Source organism: Heterodontus francisci, chromosome 32, assembly GCF_036365525.1.
Source record: "Heterodontus francisci isolate sHetFra1 chromosome 32, sHetFra1.hap1, whole genome shotgun sequence".
Classification (NCBI taxonomy): Eukaryota; Metazoa; Chordata; class Chondrichthyes; order Heterodontiformes; family Heterodontidae; genus Heterodontus; species Heterodontus francisci.
In genome coordinates this window covers 26,241,203-26,258,615 of record NC_090402.1, presented here as the reverse complement: position 1 = coordinate 26,258,615, position 17,413 = coordinate 26,241,203, and the positions used below count along the sequence as shown (strand labels likewise).

At 38.7% G+C, this 17,413-nt stretch overlaps 1 protein-coding gene across 6 annotated transcripts in view; it reads right to left on the bottom strand.

Moving 5' to 3' along the window:
- Window positions 1–17,413, bottom strand: part of LOC137347710 (DENN domain-containing protein 1A-like) — a 623,024-nt gene that overhangs the window by 398,140 nt on the left and 207,471 nt on the right. For all 6 annotated transcript variants that reach the window (XM_068012518.1, XM_068012520.1, XM_068012521.1 and 3 more), the window contains exon 4: window positions 5,545–5,594. In XM_068012518.1, the coding sequence (XP_067868619.1) occupies window positions 5,545–5,594 (50 nt within the window). The remainder of the gene's footprint in view (window positions 1–5,544; window positions 5,595–17,413) is intronic.

The window sequence follows — 17,413 nt, the reverse complement described above, 5'->3', positions numbered from 1 at the left end:
GGGCATAGATAGGGTAGAAAGGAAGAAACTTTTTCCCTTAGCGGAAGTGTCAAAAACCAGGGGGCACAGATTTAAGCTAAGGGGCAGGAGGTTTAGAGGGGATTTGAGGAAAAAAAAATTTTACCCAGAGTGTGGCTGGAATCTGGAACACACTGCCTGAAGGGGTGGTAGAGGTAGAAACCCTCACAACATTTAAGTTTTTAGATGAGCACTTGAAATGCCACAGCATACAAGGCAATGGGCCAAGTGCTGGAAAATGGGATTAGAATAGATAGGTCCTTGATGGCCGGCATGGACACGATGGGCCGAAGGGCCTGTTTCTGCACTGTATAACTCTATGACTATTTGTTGCAAAGACTTCAGAATCAAAGGTCTCGTTTTCAGTTCAAATTAGCACTGGTTTAAAGGGATTGAAATGACATTAAATTCTGCAAGCGTGACAACAAAACAAGAATATCAATTCATTGTTGGATAACTCTATAATTGCTTAGCCTCAAAAGAGTACTGATTGAAGATGGTGCGTTAAAAATTGAGTACGTAGGCTTTACAAAATACTTCAGTGATTTTCAAATGTAGGTCAAACATGCAAGACAACATGCTTTCAAAAATTTAATTGACTTTAAACCCTTACACGTTGATAAACTATACACAGTAATTAAAAAGTTATATATTTTGCACCTTGCAAGAAGTTACAGATTTTTTTTTTAAAAAGTTCTATCACTGCAGAGAGTTTTAAATTCTGGATCAAACATGCATTATGACCTCAGAAGAGATCACTAACTTTAAAACAAGAGATATGAACTTCCCAATGCCCAAGTAAAGAATCGCACAACAAGAGTTCACATTTAAAAACTTTTACTATAACTAAACTAAAAATCAATTTTAGCGAAGTAGTACTTAGGAGGCAGCTAATGCACTAGATTACAGATTTTCCCAAAAACTTATTAACACACTCAAAAATTCCCACTCCACATTTATTCTTTACATAGTGTTCTCATCGAAAAGTATTCTTGCAGTTAAAAGTCCTAAACTCCTCCCAGCTGCAATGGGTTGGATCTCCCAGTGTCCTTCTCAAAGCCCATGTCCTCTTCTCTCACTTCTTCCGAACACATTCGATCAGACTTCCAATAAAAAGGCAATCTTAGGTGACCCTGTTGGTCTTTTCTCCTCTGCAAATCTTGAGCCTTTAAACTGGGTTCAAATCTTAGCAGTCTTTTGCTGTATCGGTGATCTGAGAGCAGCTGCTTCCCCAGAAAACAGCCCACTGGTCCCTCTCTCTAGGCTGCACAGCAGACTACTAGTCTTCACTTTTTTATTTTCAGTCTGCAGACACAGGAAAGCTTCTTGTTACAGACAGCTGATAAGGGGTGTGAGTGGTTCCCACTGTTCATCTCCACAATCGTGTTTAGTTAAAAATGTTGCATTGGCACCTGAGTGTCTTTAGGGTCAAATAAACAAATTGGAATTTGGTTTTCTCAGAGGTAAAAAAAAATACATCAATTTATTTTTAAATAAATGCCGAAATGATCACAACCTCACTCTCATGCACATTCACCCATACATACATACACACACAAGAATAGATGGAGAGAAAAGGGTAAGAGGTAGTTTAAAGTCCCAAGTGAGGTAAGTGTTCATGGTTTACAGAAGATTATTGACTTTTCTCAGGTAGAAAAAAATATTTTTTCAAAAGTTGCAGTCCTGAACTTGCAGAGGTATTGTAAAGCTCTTGTGGTTGTAATACAACGCAAAGCTGGTGGTGTGTAGTTTGTTACCTTCATAGATGGTTAATCTTGAAGTCACTTTTTGATGTCTCTGCCATGGTGGCTGTTCTTGGTCAGCAGGGTTCTTCCCTTGCCTGCTAGATCCTTCCCACAGACTGTGTGATGTTGGCTTGATCTCTTTCCCCCCACCACCACCCCCCATCTCTCTCTCACTTCAGAGACCTACCTTTTTAAAAGGTAAAAAAATCTCTCTCATTGGTTGCTGTTAGAAGATGCATGACCTTCGTCCTTGTTGTGACCACACAATGGGCCAAGATGTGATAACGATAGCCATTGTTTGAATGGGAATCATTCTGTTATGATGTTACTGCTGCACAACTTCTTCTTGATTTGGCTATTAGCCAGATTGTCTCCAGCATCCTCTGTTAATCCATTCATGTCAATCAGAGTCATTAATATGCAATAGGTCCTTTCAATTTCAAAGGGGTTCTCCCCAGAGCTATTTCAGACGAGGTTAACGAGCCTCATCTTTGCAGGCGAGTTTCTGCATTTCTAGTGCAGGAGGGGTCACATGGCTGCTACTCCACTTTGTGTATAAGTGTCCATGTTCTTGTGATTTTGTTTAGCGGTTGACTTTTTAAATTCACTATTCTTCCATTTCATTGTGTAATTCAACACAGCTCCTACCACACATAACCCTCTCGAACTTATCCAGCTCAAAAGTCAATAGTCATTTGCCTTTTGCAATTCGCAGAGACCATAAGTCTGACCAAAGCAAAATCACCTGGGCCTCCTTTTGTTTCCAGGTGTTAAAATCGCAACTTGAATCTGCATTTTAGAGCCCCTGTCTCTCTGCTTATAATCTGTGAATCAGGGAGATCGAAACCCATTGTCCTTTCGGTGTCACAAACTTGCACCATGCTTTCAAAAGGGTCTTTGATCTGGGTTCCCTGTTCTCATGGTAACCAAGAGCTCTGGCTTGTCTTTGGGAAGATTTATTCAGAGGTCACACATTTCCTCCGAATGTCCACTTTACACTGCATTAAAGATCACAGTTTTTAAAAACATAACCATACTACAAAATCCAATGTCCATAACACTTGGATACGCCCCATGTTTTTCAACATTAGTAATTTTAGTTGCAAACAAATTCATGGTCTCAGGATGTCGCACGGCACTACATAGCCAATAAAGTAGATTTGATGTGACAGCCAATTTGCACACAAAGTCCCACAAACAGATATATGAAACTGGGTTCTGATGAAAGGTGATCAACCTAAAATGTTTCTCTCTCCACAGACGCTGTCAGACCTGCTGAGTATTTCCAGCTTTTTGTGTTTTTATTACCTCTATTCTGCTGTTAACCAAAATCAAGTTGGTAAGAAATAAGGTCAGAATAAATGCACTCTTAACTGTATAAACAAAACTGTTCTAACAAAAGTATTTTCCCATTGGTCTAATACTAAACTAAAATCAACCCAACTCTTGAGGGTGCCATACAAATACAAAACAGTACTACCACCAGGTACAATATGTATTTGAACTGAACATCTTATATTTATGCAGCATTCTTCACATTCAGGCAAACAATTCAGATAAAACTCTGCAAATGAAAACAATGGCAGTTTAATAATCCTTGAACCACTGATAGATCCAAGGAAGTGACTGTCTTCCTGAGCCAGACAGTTCTGCAAGTTCTAATTTCATAACCTGTGGAAATGACCAGAATTACAGAAATAAAGTTATTCAAATTTCAGGTGCAGCTTTATTGTTGTAATATTAATGTGAGAAATAAAATTAAATTCTATACATTTTAATTCTGCTCGCCTTGTCATCACAATTTCCCCAATTCTCTTCATTCCTATTTGGGAAAAAAAAACCATGCTATCTTTTCTAACTCTTTATAACCGTCTTTTTTTGTTCTAGCATTCCACTTCCCATTTTACATAAGAAATATGAGAGGAGTTGGCCAATTGGCCCTTCAAGCCTGCTCCACCATTCAATAAGATCACGACTGATCATCTACCTCAACTTCACCTTCCCGCATGGCCCCATATCCCTTAATTTGCTTAGTATTGAAAAATCTATCAACCTCTACCTCGCATATACTCAATGACTGAACATCCACAAACTTAAACAAACGAGTTTCCATGCACTGAAAACTAGCTTTTCTGCCAGTTTTCCAACCAACTGAAAGTCTAAAGTCAACATTCAGCATATACTGAGTGTGTGAACATGATGTACTCACTTAAACTTTGTAGATTGGCAATCTTGGACAACCTTTGCTGTTTCAAATTTGGAAATATTTTTTCTGACAAGCAAACTCATTCAAAGTACCAAGAAGGGTAAAGGACTTTTCTACAATATTTTTGTCTCACCTGAAACCTGGCACCATTCTCCAATCAAGCATACACGTACCAGACTACTGCCGATGTTGTTCTGCCACTGTTTGTAGTAAGGTGCATAAATATTATAATCAGTCAGACATTTGGTCACTAATTTTTCTACCCTATGCAAAGTGCCAAGATTCCTCTAAACAGACCCAGAGAGTGGGAACTTATTGTGTCACCCATCAAGCGGCACGTTTTTAATTTGCTGAATAACTTATACATTAAAAATATGCTGGATATAATCTATTGTGATTAATAAAAATTAAGCCAACTAAAATAATATTTTGCCTTCTCTAATAACATCAATCACGAAAACTCACCAAGACTCCTTCAACAGTACCTTCCAAATCAGTGACCTCTACCACCTAGAAGGACAAGGGCAGTAAACGCATGGGAACACCATCACCTGCAAGTTCCCCTCCAAGTCACACACCATCCTGACTTGAAACTATATCGCCGTTCCTTCACCATCACTGGGTCAAAATTCTGGAACTCCCTCCCCAACAGCACTGTGGGTGTATCTAAAGCACATGGACTGCAGCGATTCAAGAAGACGGCAATTATGAATGGGCAACAAATGCTGACCAACCAGCGATGCTCGCCTTCCAAGAACATATATATTTTTTAAAATCAAACTTCTTCACGCTTCCAAAGATATTTTCAATATACTCAATGTACAGCACGCACAACCCAACCTCAACACTTCAGCTTCCTCAATAATAAATGCATGATGATAAATAATAAATCATTTTCTTACAAAGAAAAACATTCTATGGCAAAATATCTACAGAGGGCGCTATTAAGTAAGTAAATACATAGACAGTTTTTAAAACCAAAAACTATAGTCAATTCTTAAATAAGAACTGTTTTAAGTATTCTTTTTATTGCATAAATTTAAAGAATAAGCTAAAATTAATAGTTACTTCTGTAAAAGGATGGACAACATTACAAATATAATTATGCAATGCCAAGAATTTCAAATAAAATATTCACAAAATATTCCCAGCAATTTTAAATAAGCACCTTTCCCCTTTCTCATTAACTTAGAATTAACACTGCCAAAGTCTGGTAAATATTACTGAAGTGCATGAAACCTGGATGGTATGTATAGCATTCACAAACCACCCATGGTTGTGCTCTGCTAAAGTGAAGATCTGATTTACAGCTTCTCTCAGGCACTTCACTGCTTTCAACTTTAGGAAAATAGCAGCATTATGACGACACTAAACAGAATTATGATTCAGAGCACCTGCGGTAAATTACAATACCTGCTTAACAGGCAAATAAAAACAGTTTCCTCATTTTTATGTGCAAGAGGGGGTGCTTTAAATGAGATTTTAAAGGCACAAAACACAACCATGTTTCTTTGTTATTTTCCAGAGCAATTTTATGGCATCTTTATCTCGTAAACTTTGCAATGATAACAGTACCTGTCCACATAGAAAGGGAAACAAAACTTGGTCAATGTCTGCAGAACTTCCTGTGGAGAGAAAACAGAGAATTTATGCATCTTATGGGGCCAATAAATCTAATATTAACTACACCATACAATTACACCTTCCTCTCTCCCACCAACCCCCACTCCCCGCCCTCACTCGTTCCATGACAAAATGGGAGACAGATGAAGAAGTAGGGCACCTTTCAATTATAGAAAGAAGTAGTGAGCAGTCAATCACTTGTAATAATAAACAATATCAAACTTCATTAAATATGGAAAAACTGATCAAGCTTCACACATGAACAGGCTGCAGGGGCTACCTCATGCAACCTCCCAAGGGATTGGAGGTTGGGATGCTGAGTGTTAACACCCCTCCTGGGACTGTCTTCAGCCTGACCATATGGATCACACTAAATAACACCAAACCACATGGGCTTATCTTGGCTCAGACTGCCACTGCTGCCAGAGCTTTGGCTGTTACCTAGAAACAGGGGCTGATGGGATTAGAAAACCAATGGTAGAGTATGACAAAAGAGAAGACCATAAAAAGCAGCCTCCCCTTTCTACAGTGTCACATTTTTAGCAATACAAAATAGTAGGCTTGTGAAATACTTAACTATTTTGCATCACAAAGATTTTAAAAAATTCTTTGATTTTTAAATGACATGCTACCTGGCAACTACAACATGAAATTATTAAAAGTTTAATCCATATATAATTTTTTAAAATCATCTTGGGGTCAAGTTTCAAGTGCCTACCACTGAAACAATACAATCAATGAAAATAATACCTGTGTAAGCAAGGAGGGGACAGGGGTACTTTTGGGGGGAAAAAATCTGTTCAGATAAGGAATCCTATACTGTAATAGTTGAAAACCCAATTTAAAAATCAAACCCAAACATCATATAAAAGATTGCTAATCACTGTGCTTTTTCAATTTTTGTAAAACTATTGACATTAGACTATATTAAATGCAATATATTTGACTAACATTTAAGCCATTATGACTGCTAGAAAATTATAAATTTAGGTTACTTGAAATCTTTCCCTTTATAGCTGTAATCTTTTATCCATAATAAATACATTTCCTACAATGCTTTAATACGCGGCAGCACATCAAAAATCAAATAGAACTGCTTTAAATTACATTTAACTATCAGTTTCAGGAAAGCAATCCTTTTAAAACTTTTTTCCTTTCAAAAATCTACTTCTCTTCAGGTGGGGCAAAATATTTTTTTAAATCCTCATTATAGCAAGCTGACACTTGTGCGTTTGCAGCTTACAAGCCATGTAGTTTGCACTACATAAATAATTTTCATAAAATGGTTTGTAATGTTAATTATATCTTCACTTTATATTCATACATTTTACATGTGGATAAGAAATAGCTAATTAAATTTTCCTGTGGTCACAGCGAACCAGTTCAAGCTGCGGCTGGATTGCCTAAAGCCAATTTGAACCTTCCTGATAAATTAAACATTACTTTGCACACATAACAGTTCTCTTACCAATGCTCTTGAATGTTGAGCACTATACATTTCTAGCAGTAACTTCGGTTTAAACAGCCCATGCACTTAGTTGTGCATCATCGCAAATCATGCAAAATATTTTATTCTCTTGATAAGTTTTCCTGCAGAAATGTTTGTTTTGAATCATACAATGTGACGCTGCTGTAACAATTGCTATAATCAAGGGCCAGCAAAGAATCGGATTTGTGATCCATTACTCCATTTACCCTGTCAACCACATGTTGCAACAGACCTGCCAGCCACAAACTACCTCTGGTACCTTAAGATGAACTCTCCCAATTTTGAACAATGAACTGCTTCCACTGCAAAAGTAACCCCACTTCATGCCAGAAGCACTTCAGAATCAGGGCAAAGAAACCAATACATATATCAGACTATATTGCACCAAACACCAATTCGCCCTTCTCCCACTTTCCAGGAAGTCTCGTACTCTTCATTGCAATATATTATTGATTTTATTTACCCATGCCTTTTTGCAATTGCAAACCCGTTCCAACGCACTAAACATTAAGACCATTTATTCAACGTATAAGAATTACTTAATGCCTTGTAAGTGCGGATTCCCATGTTTATCAATTAGTTTTCAATACTCTTATGAGATACTCTCCTTTTTACCACACATATTTTACAAAGGAGAAGGTAGCACTGAATATCTAAGCACCATTAAAAATGATTTTAAGATACTGGTGTTGTTCACACAAACTACATTATGGAGGAAACTTGCATTCAAAGAGAAGAGTGCATATAATCTAACTTTGCAGGTTTAAAAGGGTTAAATTATATTTTACTTTATAAATATCATAGTGTACAGACCATCATTCAATGTTTTAAACAATAAAATACTGGGGCTAGATCTTGTGCCTACTGACTATGAATTGGGCAGAAATCTATTACATTTAATTAAATGCACTATAATAGTTTTCTAGTTATATTCAGCATGGTCCTCTTGTGCACAATAAATTTGAAAGGCAGATCCAGCCAGCTCATGTGAAGTAATGTTAGCTGAATGTAGGAAAGCATCCTAGAGAAAACACAAATTGTATTTTATGTAAGTAACTTACTCATTACAAAAAAAATTAATGAATCAAACAAGCCTGGTGAGGTTTGAACAAAGACAAAAGAACTGAACAGAGCAGTTTTCAATGTGTCTGTACTACACATAAAAAAGTATTGTACATTAAAAACCAGCATTATTTTGATTTAGAAAATTGCAGCAAAAATAAATAAAACTGGTTAAACATAGTGGTAGCCAAGCTATATGTACTGTATTTCATACCTTTTGAAGGATTCTGAGACTACATTTTTTCCCTGAAAATCCTATTGTTTCTTATTTCAACAATCATTTATTTTATGATCAGGTTTCAAGCTTGTTATTTTGAACAGGAAACTGGTATGTACCAAGCAGTCACATTTGCAAAGAGTAGGGCATGATCCATGTCTCTTGTGGGATTTAAAGCAGCCATGTCACTGCTGGCTTTAGGACATGCACCACCTGTCTCCATTCCCCCAGGTTCCACGCTTTTCATTATCAAACTACCACTGACATTATAAGCTTCACATGCACTGTCTAAAATCCTCACCAATCAATATTTCCAACCATACATGTATTGATGACTACAGCTCATCGATTACGTTAGCTTCAATTGCAAAGTTTTAAGCAAAAATACTTAAAGATGCTGACTTCAAACAAAATGATGCTATGTTAAATGTTCGATTGGTCATGAATTTATTCTTCTTGTCCATATTAACAAAGTTTTTCATCCATTTTCAGAAATCAAGAATTGATGTACATTTCTGGAACAGAGTCACAAGATAGGTTTGGAAGAGAGATTCTTCAACTGATAGCTAAAAAGGCAAGTTTTTATTTGTCCCCTGACTAGCAGACCTATATAAACTAGTTGTAAATGTTTGCTTTTTAACATATACCATCCTCTGCCCAGGCACAGACCTTCAGAACAAAAAGAACATACCTCCAGTGGCTCAATGGTGTGATTAAGAAATTTTACAGCAACAACTCAATAAAATGGGTTCACTATCATGATCAGTATAACAAGTTAAAAAATTATCATTCTCTTCATTCCTTCCAAATTTTTTCATCAAACAACTTTAGGGAGCTCTACTTTGCAGCTGAAATTCCCCCAGGTTGATAACTGGATTTCGATCTGTGTTAATTGAGCTCCTTTGAACTATTCAGCTCAGTAGTACCTCAAACCTGGTCTTCAGATTAGGTCATCAACATTCACTATTTAAAATAGATGTACAGAAAGGGGAAAAACAACATTAATCATAATTTTCGGACAGATTTTGTTTCATAGGTTTGCTGGTGGTGGCAGTCACTCATTACTTAGCCTTCTTAGCCCAATTTTGAAAATACCCTATTCAGAGTCGACCAGCTATAGTTCAGAACCATCAAAAAATGTAAATCCAAAGTGCTTTTTCGGTTTATTTGTTTGTTTACAAAAATTTTGTTTAAAAATGAGCATTAATGACATTAGGGAACTGGCATCAAGGCACAAAGAGCCCAAAGATATGACAGATAAATGCAGATCTTTTTTCAAAAGCATTTTTGTATAGTAATATTTCCTGGTCAGCTAACAGCAATTTTTTGAAAAATGAGTATCATATTTACATCAATCAAATGCAATGTAACAGACCTCTCGATATGATGAACCCAATTTTGAGAGATATTTTCACGTAGAGTTCAAACACATGGTAGACATGAGCTTATAGAAGCAAAACCACTGAAGGTTTGTTTTTAAAAGGGGTAAAATTCATAGAATTATAGAATTTGACAGCATCGAAGGAGGCCATTCAACCCATTTTGCCTATGCTGACTCTTTGAAAGAACTATCTAGTCAATAACAATCAAATGCACAAATACACGTATGAGCAAACCCTGCCTTACACAACATTTTCTTCACTTTCTTTTAAAAATATTTAAGCTTCCATTCCACACAAAACACCTTCACTGCTTTGTAAAGCCTTTCCAGCCTCACCACTGCAGTAACAGTTTCTCCCAACAATTACTTGCACTGTCAATTTTATTTAGCTATGTATTTGCACAGCAGGCTTCCTTCAGTCTTCTGGCATAACTTTTCATTTGCACAATATTCCAGAGGTAATTTGTGCAGCGGTAGATAAAATGATGCGACAATAAATTCTGGGCACAAATTTAACGCTCCCATTTTAGTTTTAGAAATTTAGGGCTGAATTTTCCTAGTCCATTGGAGTTGGGCTGGGAGGTGGGAGGGCTGGCAATATAGCAGGGCAAAGCACAGAGAGGGGAGCCTGATGTCTTCCCGCCACCATGGCATATTGCCAGGAGCGGGCAACTCAGCGGCTTGGCAGCCCAGCAGATGGCCAATACAGCTACTCAAGGGCACCTCCTGCCCTCGTAAGAGGGCCCACTGCCACTTGTGGAGACCACCAAGTAAACCCTAGTTCCTGGGTTTGGGGGGGTGGGGGGGGGGTGCCACCTTGATGGGTACTCCATGGCCCACAAAAAGGCATCCTGGCCACAATGGCTGCCGCCACAGTAACGGTGCACCATAACAACCACCTCCGCCCCCCCCACAGCCCCCCACCCGAGACCTGCCTGCCTGGCCCTGGCTTTCTCAAAAAAAAAACTCACCATTCTTCAAGAATGCCTTGCCATTGAGGTGCCCTCTCCCTTGTGTTACAGCCTCAACAATAGCCACCACTAGAGCTGCCAAGGCTGCTGAACTGCCAGCCTTCCAAAATGCCACCCCAGGGTCCCACTTTTTGCCAGAGTGGGGTCAGCTCCCACTTTCAGCCCAGGCAGCAGGACATCAGCCTTCGCTGAAAAATTCAGCCCTTAATTTCCACTTATACACTGACAACACCCAGCTCCTACTTCATCACCACCTCTCAACTTGTCCAATGTTCCTAAATTATCAGACTGCTTTGTCTGGCATCCAGTACTGAATGAGCAGAAATTACCTATTAAATATTGGGAGGACAGAAGCCATTGTCTTGGGTCCCTGCTACAAACTCCATCCCTCTCACTGGCGACTGTCTGAGGCTGAACCAGACTATTCACAACCTTGGGTGTCATATTTGACCCTGAGACGAGCTTCCGACCACATATCCACACCATCACTAAGACTGCTTTTTTACTACATCTCTAACATTGTCTGACTGTTCCCCTTCCTCAGCTCACATGCTTCCAAAATCCTCACCTATGTCTTAGGTACCTCTGGACTTGACTATTCCAACATACTCCTGGTCCACCCCCCATATTCTACCCTCTGTAAACTTGAGGTCTTCCAAAGCTCTGCTGCCCATGTCCTTACTCGCACCAAGTCCCATTCACCCGTAATTCCCTATACTCACTGACATACGTTGGCTCCCCGTTAAGAAAGGCTTCAATTTTAAAATTCTCATCTTTGTTTTCCAGCCCTCCACGGCCTTGCCAGCATTTATTGCCCATCCCTAACTATCCTAGAGAAGGTTGTATTGAGCTCCTTTGTTGAACTACTGCAATCCTTGTGGTGTAGGTACACTTACAGTGCTGTTTGGTACTGAGTTCCAGGATTTTGACCTAGTGACGGAAGAGTGATATATTTTTTAAAATCAGGATGGTGTGAGACTTGGAGGGTAACTTGCATGTGGTGGTGTTCTTATGTGCTTGCTGCCCTTGTTCTTCTAGGTGATAGGGGTCACAGGTTTGGAAGGTCCTGTCAAAGGACCCTTGGCCTTATGTGGTTTGGTGTCAAATTTTACTTTATAACGCTCCTGTGAAGTGCCTTGGAAAGTTTCATTACATTAAAGGCACTATAAAATTACAAGCTGCTGTTGTTGTAAAATTAGCCTGTTTATTTGCGTAAATTTGCTCTATGAATGGTCATTGGGAGACGCAAAAGGTCGCATGACACTAACAACAGCTGAGTTCTCCACGCCCTGACCAATATTTATCTATCAACGTAATTTATTTCACTGCTGTTTGTGGGACCCTACAATGTGCAAATTGGCTGCAAATCCTGCCTTTAAAAAAAAAGACTGCATTTTAACACGGGGAGACAGTGGCGCGATGGTAATGTCACTGAACTAGCAATCCAGAGGCCCAGGCTAAGGTCTTCAGGACACGGGTTCAAATCCCAACACGGCATTCAATTAATTAATAAAAATCTGGAATTGAAAGCTAGTCTTAGGACTGATGCTGATGAAACTATCTTCGATTGTTGTAAAAATCCATCCGGTTCACTAATATCCTTTAGGGAAGAAAATCTGCTGTCCTTATCTGGTCTGGCCTACGTGTGACTCCAGACCCACAACAATGTGGCCAACTCTTAACTTCCCTCTGAAATGGCTGAGCAAGCCACTTAATTGTTAAGGACAATGAGGAATGGGCAACAATCGCCCCAAGAAGGAATTAAAAAAAAAAAATCAGTAATTCATTGGATGGAAAGCGCTTTGAGATGTCCTGAGCATGTGACAGGAGTAATACAAAAATCCACCCTAAAAACATAACTTTCCTTTCTTTAGTTCAATTATCCTGAATAGGGATCATTGTCTGAATATTTTTCTGAAAGGTTATTGGCTCATGCCAATAACTTGGGCTCCTGTAATTGAAAAACAAAACTGAGCTGGTAAGTTTAAATAACAGAGTATTTCATATTTTAAGACAGAAGTGATGCTGAAATTTGGCACATGGTCAGACAATTCAATACTATTTGCAATTATCCTTATTATTTATTGGTTTGCCCTGCATGCATCTGGGAAAATCATCTCGAAGTTTGGAAAGGCCGGTTGTTAGCAACTTTGCCTCACTGGTGAATAAGTCTTACATCAGAACAAACGAATAGGAACTTCACATGTGACCCAAGAAACACACAAAGAAATATAGCTTGGAGACTTCTGCTCTAATATCTATCTAATCGAGCTTAGACCTGAGGCTGGTGACTATCTAAATTTTAACAATGAGAGGTCTGAGGCAAGGGGCAAAAAGCCTTTGCTCGGGATAAAATAAACTGGCACAATGGCCTCAATACTGACCCTCCCAAACATGACAGGCCAGACAGGGTGGGTAGGTAATAATGAAAAAACAGGGAATGCAACCCTAATCCGCCAGGTACATGCCTGACGCTATTTTCACAAGGCAGGTTTTGTGGCGTGCAAATGTCCTGCTAAGGAGAGATGGAGCACTTCATTAACATCGTTAAATTAGGTTACCACAGTGCAACTGGTTTTGATTTGATTTAAATTTACTATTGCCAACATGGTTCAGGAAGCACAGCAGTGCAGGAGGCAGGAGCTGTCGGCTCATGCAGGTGAGTGCCTTTTACAGCATTCCTTGTGGGCCAGGAGGGGAAGTGCTCCCGCCGGCCCCTCAAGGAAGTCTTCAGCCTCCCCTCTGCCAATCACGATCTCTCTCCACCCTATAATCACAGACCTTCCACAAAACCTTGCACTGATGTCCAGCCTTTCCTCCTCCCACAATGGGCTCTCTTGCTCTCTCCCCCACCACCACCTCCCCGACTGCATCCCTGCCTTGCTGTATTTCCTCTCGTTACCCAGCAACCTTCCAACAAATATCGGGGCCACCGATTTTGTATGATGTGGGAGTAAGAATTCATGTGTAGTGCCACTATTTGCTTCATCATTTTCACATGATTTCCAGAGAACTTTGATCTAGACTATATTCCCAAGATGTATGGAGGAAATGTAATAAAGATTCATATTAATGTGAGAAAGAGAAGAAATCTTAAAACAGTTTTTCTGTATCTAAAATATCTAAGAACGCTTATATTTTAATTTGTAAAGCATATGCAAGCAGTTAAATGTAATTCAAAATTATAAATTACAATGCAAATTTATCAAAATGTTATGCAAGTACGAGTTTGTGTATCCTTTTCAGTTCATAATGAGCATAGTTGTGATTACTTATCTTGCCACTCCTTGATGTAATATTTCAATAAATCTATAAAGGTATACTTTACAAATTCACTTTCCGCTGATTCCGAGGGAATTAACATACAAGGGAATTTTCTATACCGGAAACAATTCAGTTCTTCTGGAAGGTATCATTAAATGTAGGTTTAGGACAAACAACAGCATACAAGGTTGACATTTTCTGGAGCATTCTATGCGCACTGACATCAGTATTTTCTGCGCATCCAAACCCTATCGCACTGAATTATTCTCCAAGCATCGTAAGCCCCAAGTGCAACAACTCCTCTGTACTAACTGACGTACCAGCTCCATCTCAAGACTCCCTCACCCCAATGTCATTGCCAAAACATTTAAGCATCCAAGTAATTAGCCTATTAACCTTTGGACATCAGTGATTATCACTCATTTTATTTCTATTTAAAAACTGAGCAATACAGACATACCCCATTAGACCCCGGTGAAAAATTAGAAACCTATAAGTTTGCATAAAATTTTGCTTTTTCTCCTTATTACCCTCACTCCTTGTGCCAGATTAATATTCCACTTTTGACAGACACAATTTACTGCTAAGCAAATAATACCAGTAATCAAGGCTAACTCAAGAAAATTGGTGGACTCTTATGTCAACATGCAGAGTTTTGGCAAATGTACAAATGTGTGTATGCCCATTTTCAAGGAAACCAACTGTCCACTAAATGCATTTGTAGTTTAATTTTTGTTACTTTAATTGGCTTCTGTAAGAAAAAGGACCAGTTATTTTAATTACTATCTTTTAGTAGGAAGTTGAGTATTCTACTGCTTGTTCAATTGGGCTCAGTCTTTTTCAAGAGAGAACACATGGTACAATGCAGTATTCAAAACTATTCAGGTAGCCATCGATAAAGGCTGTTATAAATTAATTCCACAGCTGAATACAAGAACAAATCATTGATGAAACTTGGTGAGGATTTAACTTTTCTCTTGAAGAAAATACATTGCCCCTTCCCAACAAATACATCTTTGTAATTAATTTCCTGTCTTTAGATAAAGTCACCAATTGCCCCAAACTTGGTTAAAATCTGACGAAACATACATGGATTACTTTGGGGATGTGTATACTCCAGTTAATGAATGGACAGATAAATGAAATGAAATGATCAATTCCAACCTTCCCACCACACACACAGTCCTAAGTAAACAAGGGACTTATGAATAATTCAACTGTAACACTTTTGCAAATACTGTAGGTGTATGTGTATGTAGAAATGTTTCATTCAGTGGCTAGCCTTTCACAAATGCAATATAAACTCATTAATCAACAAAGTAAATACAGTTCAGTTGAAAAAGTAGTACTATTCTCCCTACCTAAAGGTTACAAGTTGAACTAAGTGTTTCTTTTTCTTGTGCAGGATAAAATAAATTACAATTGGATTTAAAATATTGTTATGACCAGGTGAGAAAGATGTCCAGGGGTCCCTTTCAGCCTTCACCTGGTCTTACTGTAACAGGATTTAATTTTAAACACATCGTGTTTTGAGCTCCCCCTTGGTGAACCCTCATTCACCGCTTTCCAATTATAAGGCAAAGAAATGAGCACAAACAGGCTTTCTTAAGTTTAAAGAAGAAAAGTGAAATTTATTAAAACTTACTCTAATTCAGTAACGCCTACAGATGCACGACGCACCCACGCTAGCGTGCATACACAATACACACATGCAAATAGGGACAGAAAAGAAAAAAATAAAGTGGAGAGGTTTGAGGTACTATCTGAAGAGTTTTTTGTTACTGTGCTTCAAGCTCACTGCAGTCCTTTTGTAGGTATTTCTTGCTTGTAGGTAATTCTTGCTTTTCGTTGGGGCCCAATATTCTTCTTAAACCTTGTTCACTGTAGGAGACTTTTCTCTCTTGGGAATCATGTGTATTCAAGGGATTCCAAAGCTGAGAAAGAGATGAGAACAAACAGGAGAGGCCGCATTGAGCCAGCCACGAGATGTCTTTTCAGTCCAGGAGCAAACAGCTTTCTGCCAGTTCAAAACTGTGTGGCAAGTTCAAAATCCTGCAACAGCCAGTTAGTCATGTGACTAAACTGGCCTGACCATGTCTTCTGCGTATTTGGCCATCTTAGCAGTTAACCCGGAATGCGAACTCCTCCACCCTCAAAATCTAGTAATCAAAAGTCCATTGTGGATTAAATTGGAGCAGGGAGTAGCCCCTTTGTCCATTCCAAGTACTGTCTGTTAATATGCAAAAATGTCTCTCCAGCCAAGGATCCATTGAGAGATTTTTTTAACCAGTTCTTTCTTCACTCCAGAAACAGTTTAAAATTAATGTTCATGTGGCAAAATTAATATTCCTCATTCTTGGCAGGTGGGGGCCTGCATGACAATATTTATAAGAAATAACTGCAGAAGTAAGTGCTTCTCCCCACCATTCTTTTGAGATCAGGCTCAGCTGTGATATGCCCCTCCTGCCATTCAACAGTCTGCAGATGCTTGGTCTAAAAATGGCCATTGAGCAAAGTACCAGGAACCTACTGACACCAGCAATACCAAGATGAATCAAAGCCTTTGGAGCAGAGAAAATGTTTAAATAAAAGAGAGGTCACAGGAAATGATTTAACTCTGCAAGGTGCTTTTGTGAAATAGCATTGCATTCTTACCCATGAGCTATAAACATGAAGTGCTCCATACCTGAATAATCCAGAATCATTAAAACTTCTAGTCTTTTGCAGCTGCATCATTCTCCAGTGCATGACATACAGAAGAATCCTGCACTGATTATTCCCTCTACTTGTTCACAATATTATTCTATACATACAGATCAATGCTGTTTTGCCAATCTTCTGGCAGCTAAATAAACTGGTGTTGGTTTTATGCTGTAACTTTGGTGCCCAGAAATAAACAGAAAATGAATGTCCAGAAAGTTGATCTGAGATATAAATATACTTCAAACCATCCAGGAGTGGATTCCTAATAAAAGGAGGATTCTGAAAAGTACCAACTCAGATCCAAGAGTAAATGCTTACTCTGTTGCTTTCTTTACAAGGGTTTCCATATAGGTGAGTCACCTAGGTAGCAGCAAACACTGAGATAACCATCAGCTGTTATTACAGACATACTCTGAAGTAAAACTTTGGGGATGAAATTGGTCTATATTAACAGCACAAAATGGGCTCTTAACAAATCAACAGCCAATTTTTCATTGTGCCCAATCTTCTTTCCACTGAAGTTCACAGAACAGTAGTTCAAATTCCTTTTGGAGGCTCGTTTCCTGGCTTCACTATCGCTTTTACTTTGTTCAAAATTAAAAATCTTGACAATATTTTCCAAGTCAATGGAAAATAAAAACTAGTGCGGTAAAAATCGGGTGCCGATTCACCATGAGCCCATTTTGCGCTGCTGGCATAGACCAATTTCATCCCTCTCATGCTGTTATGACCTA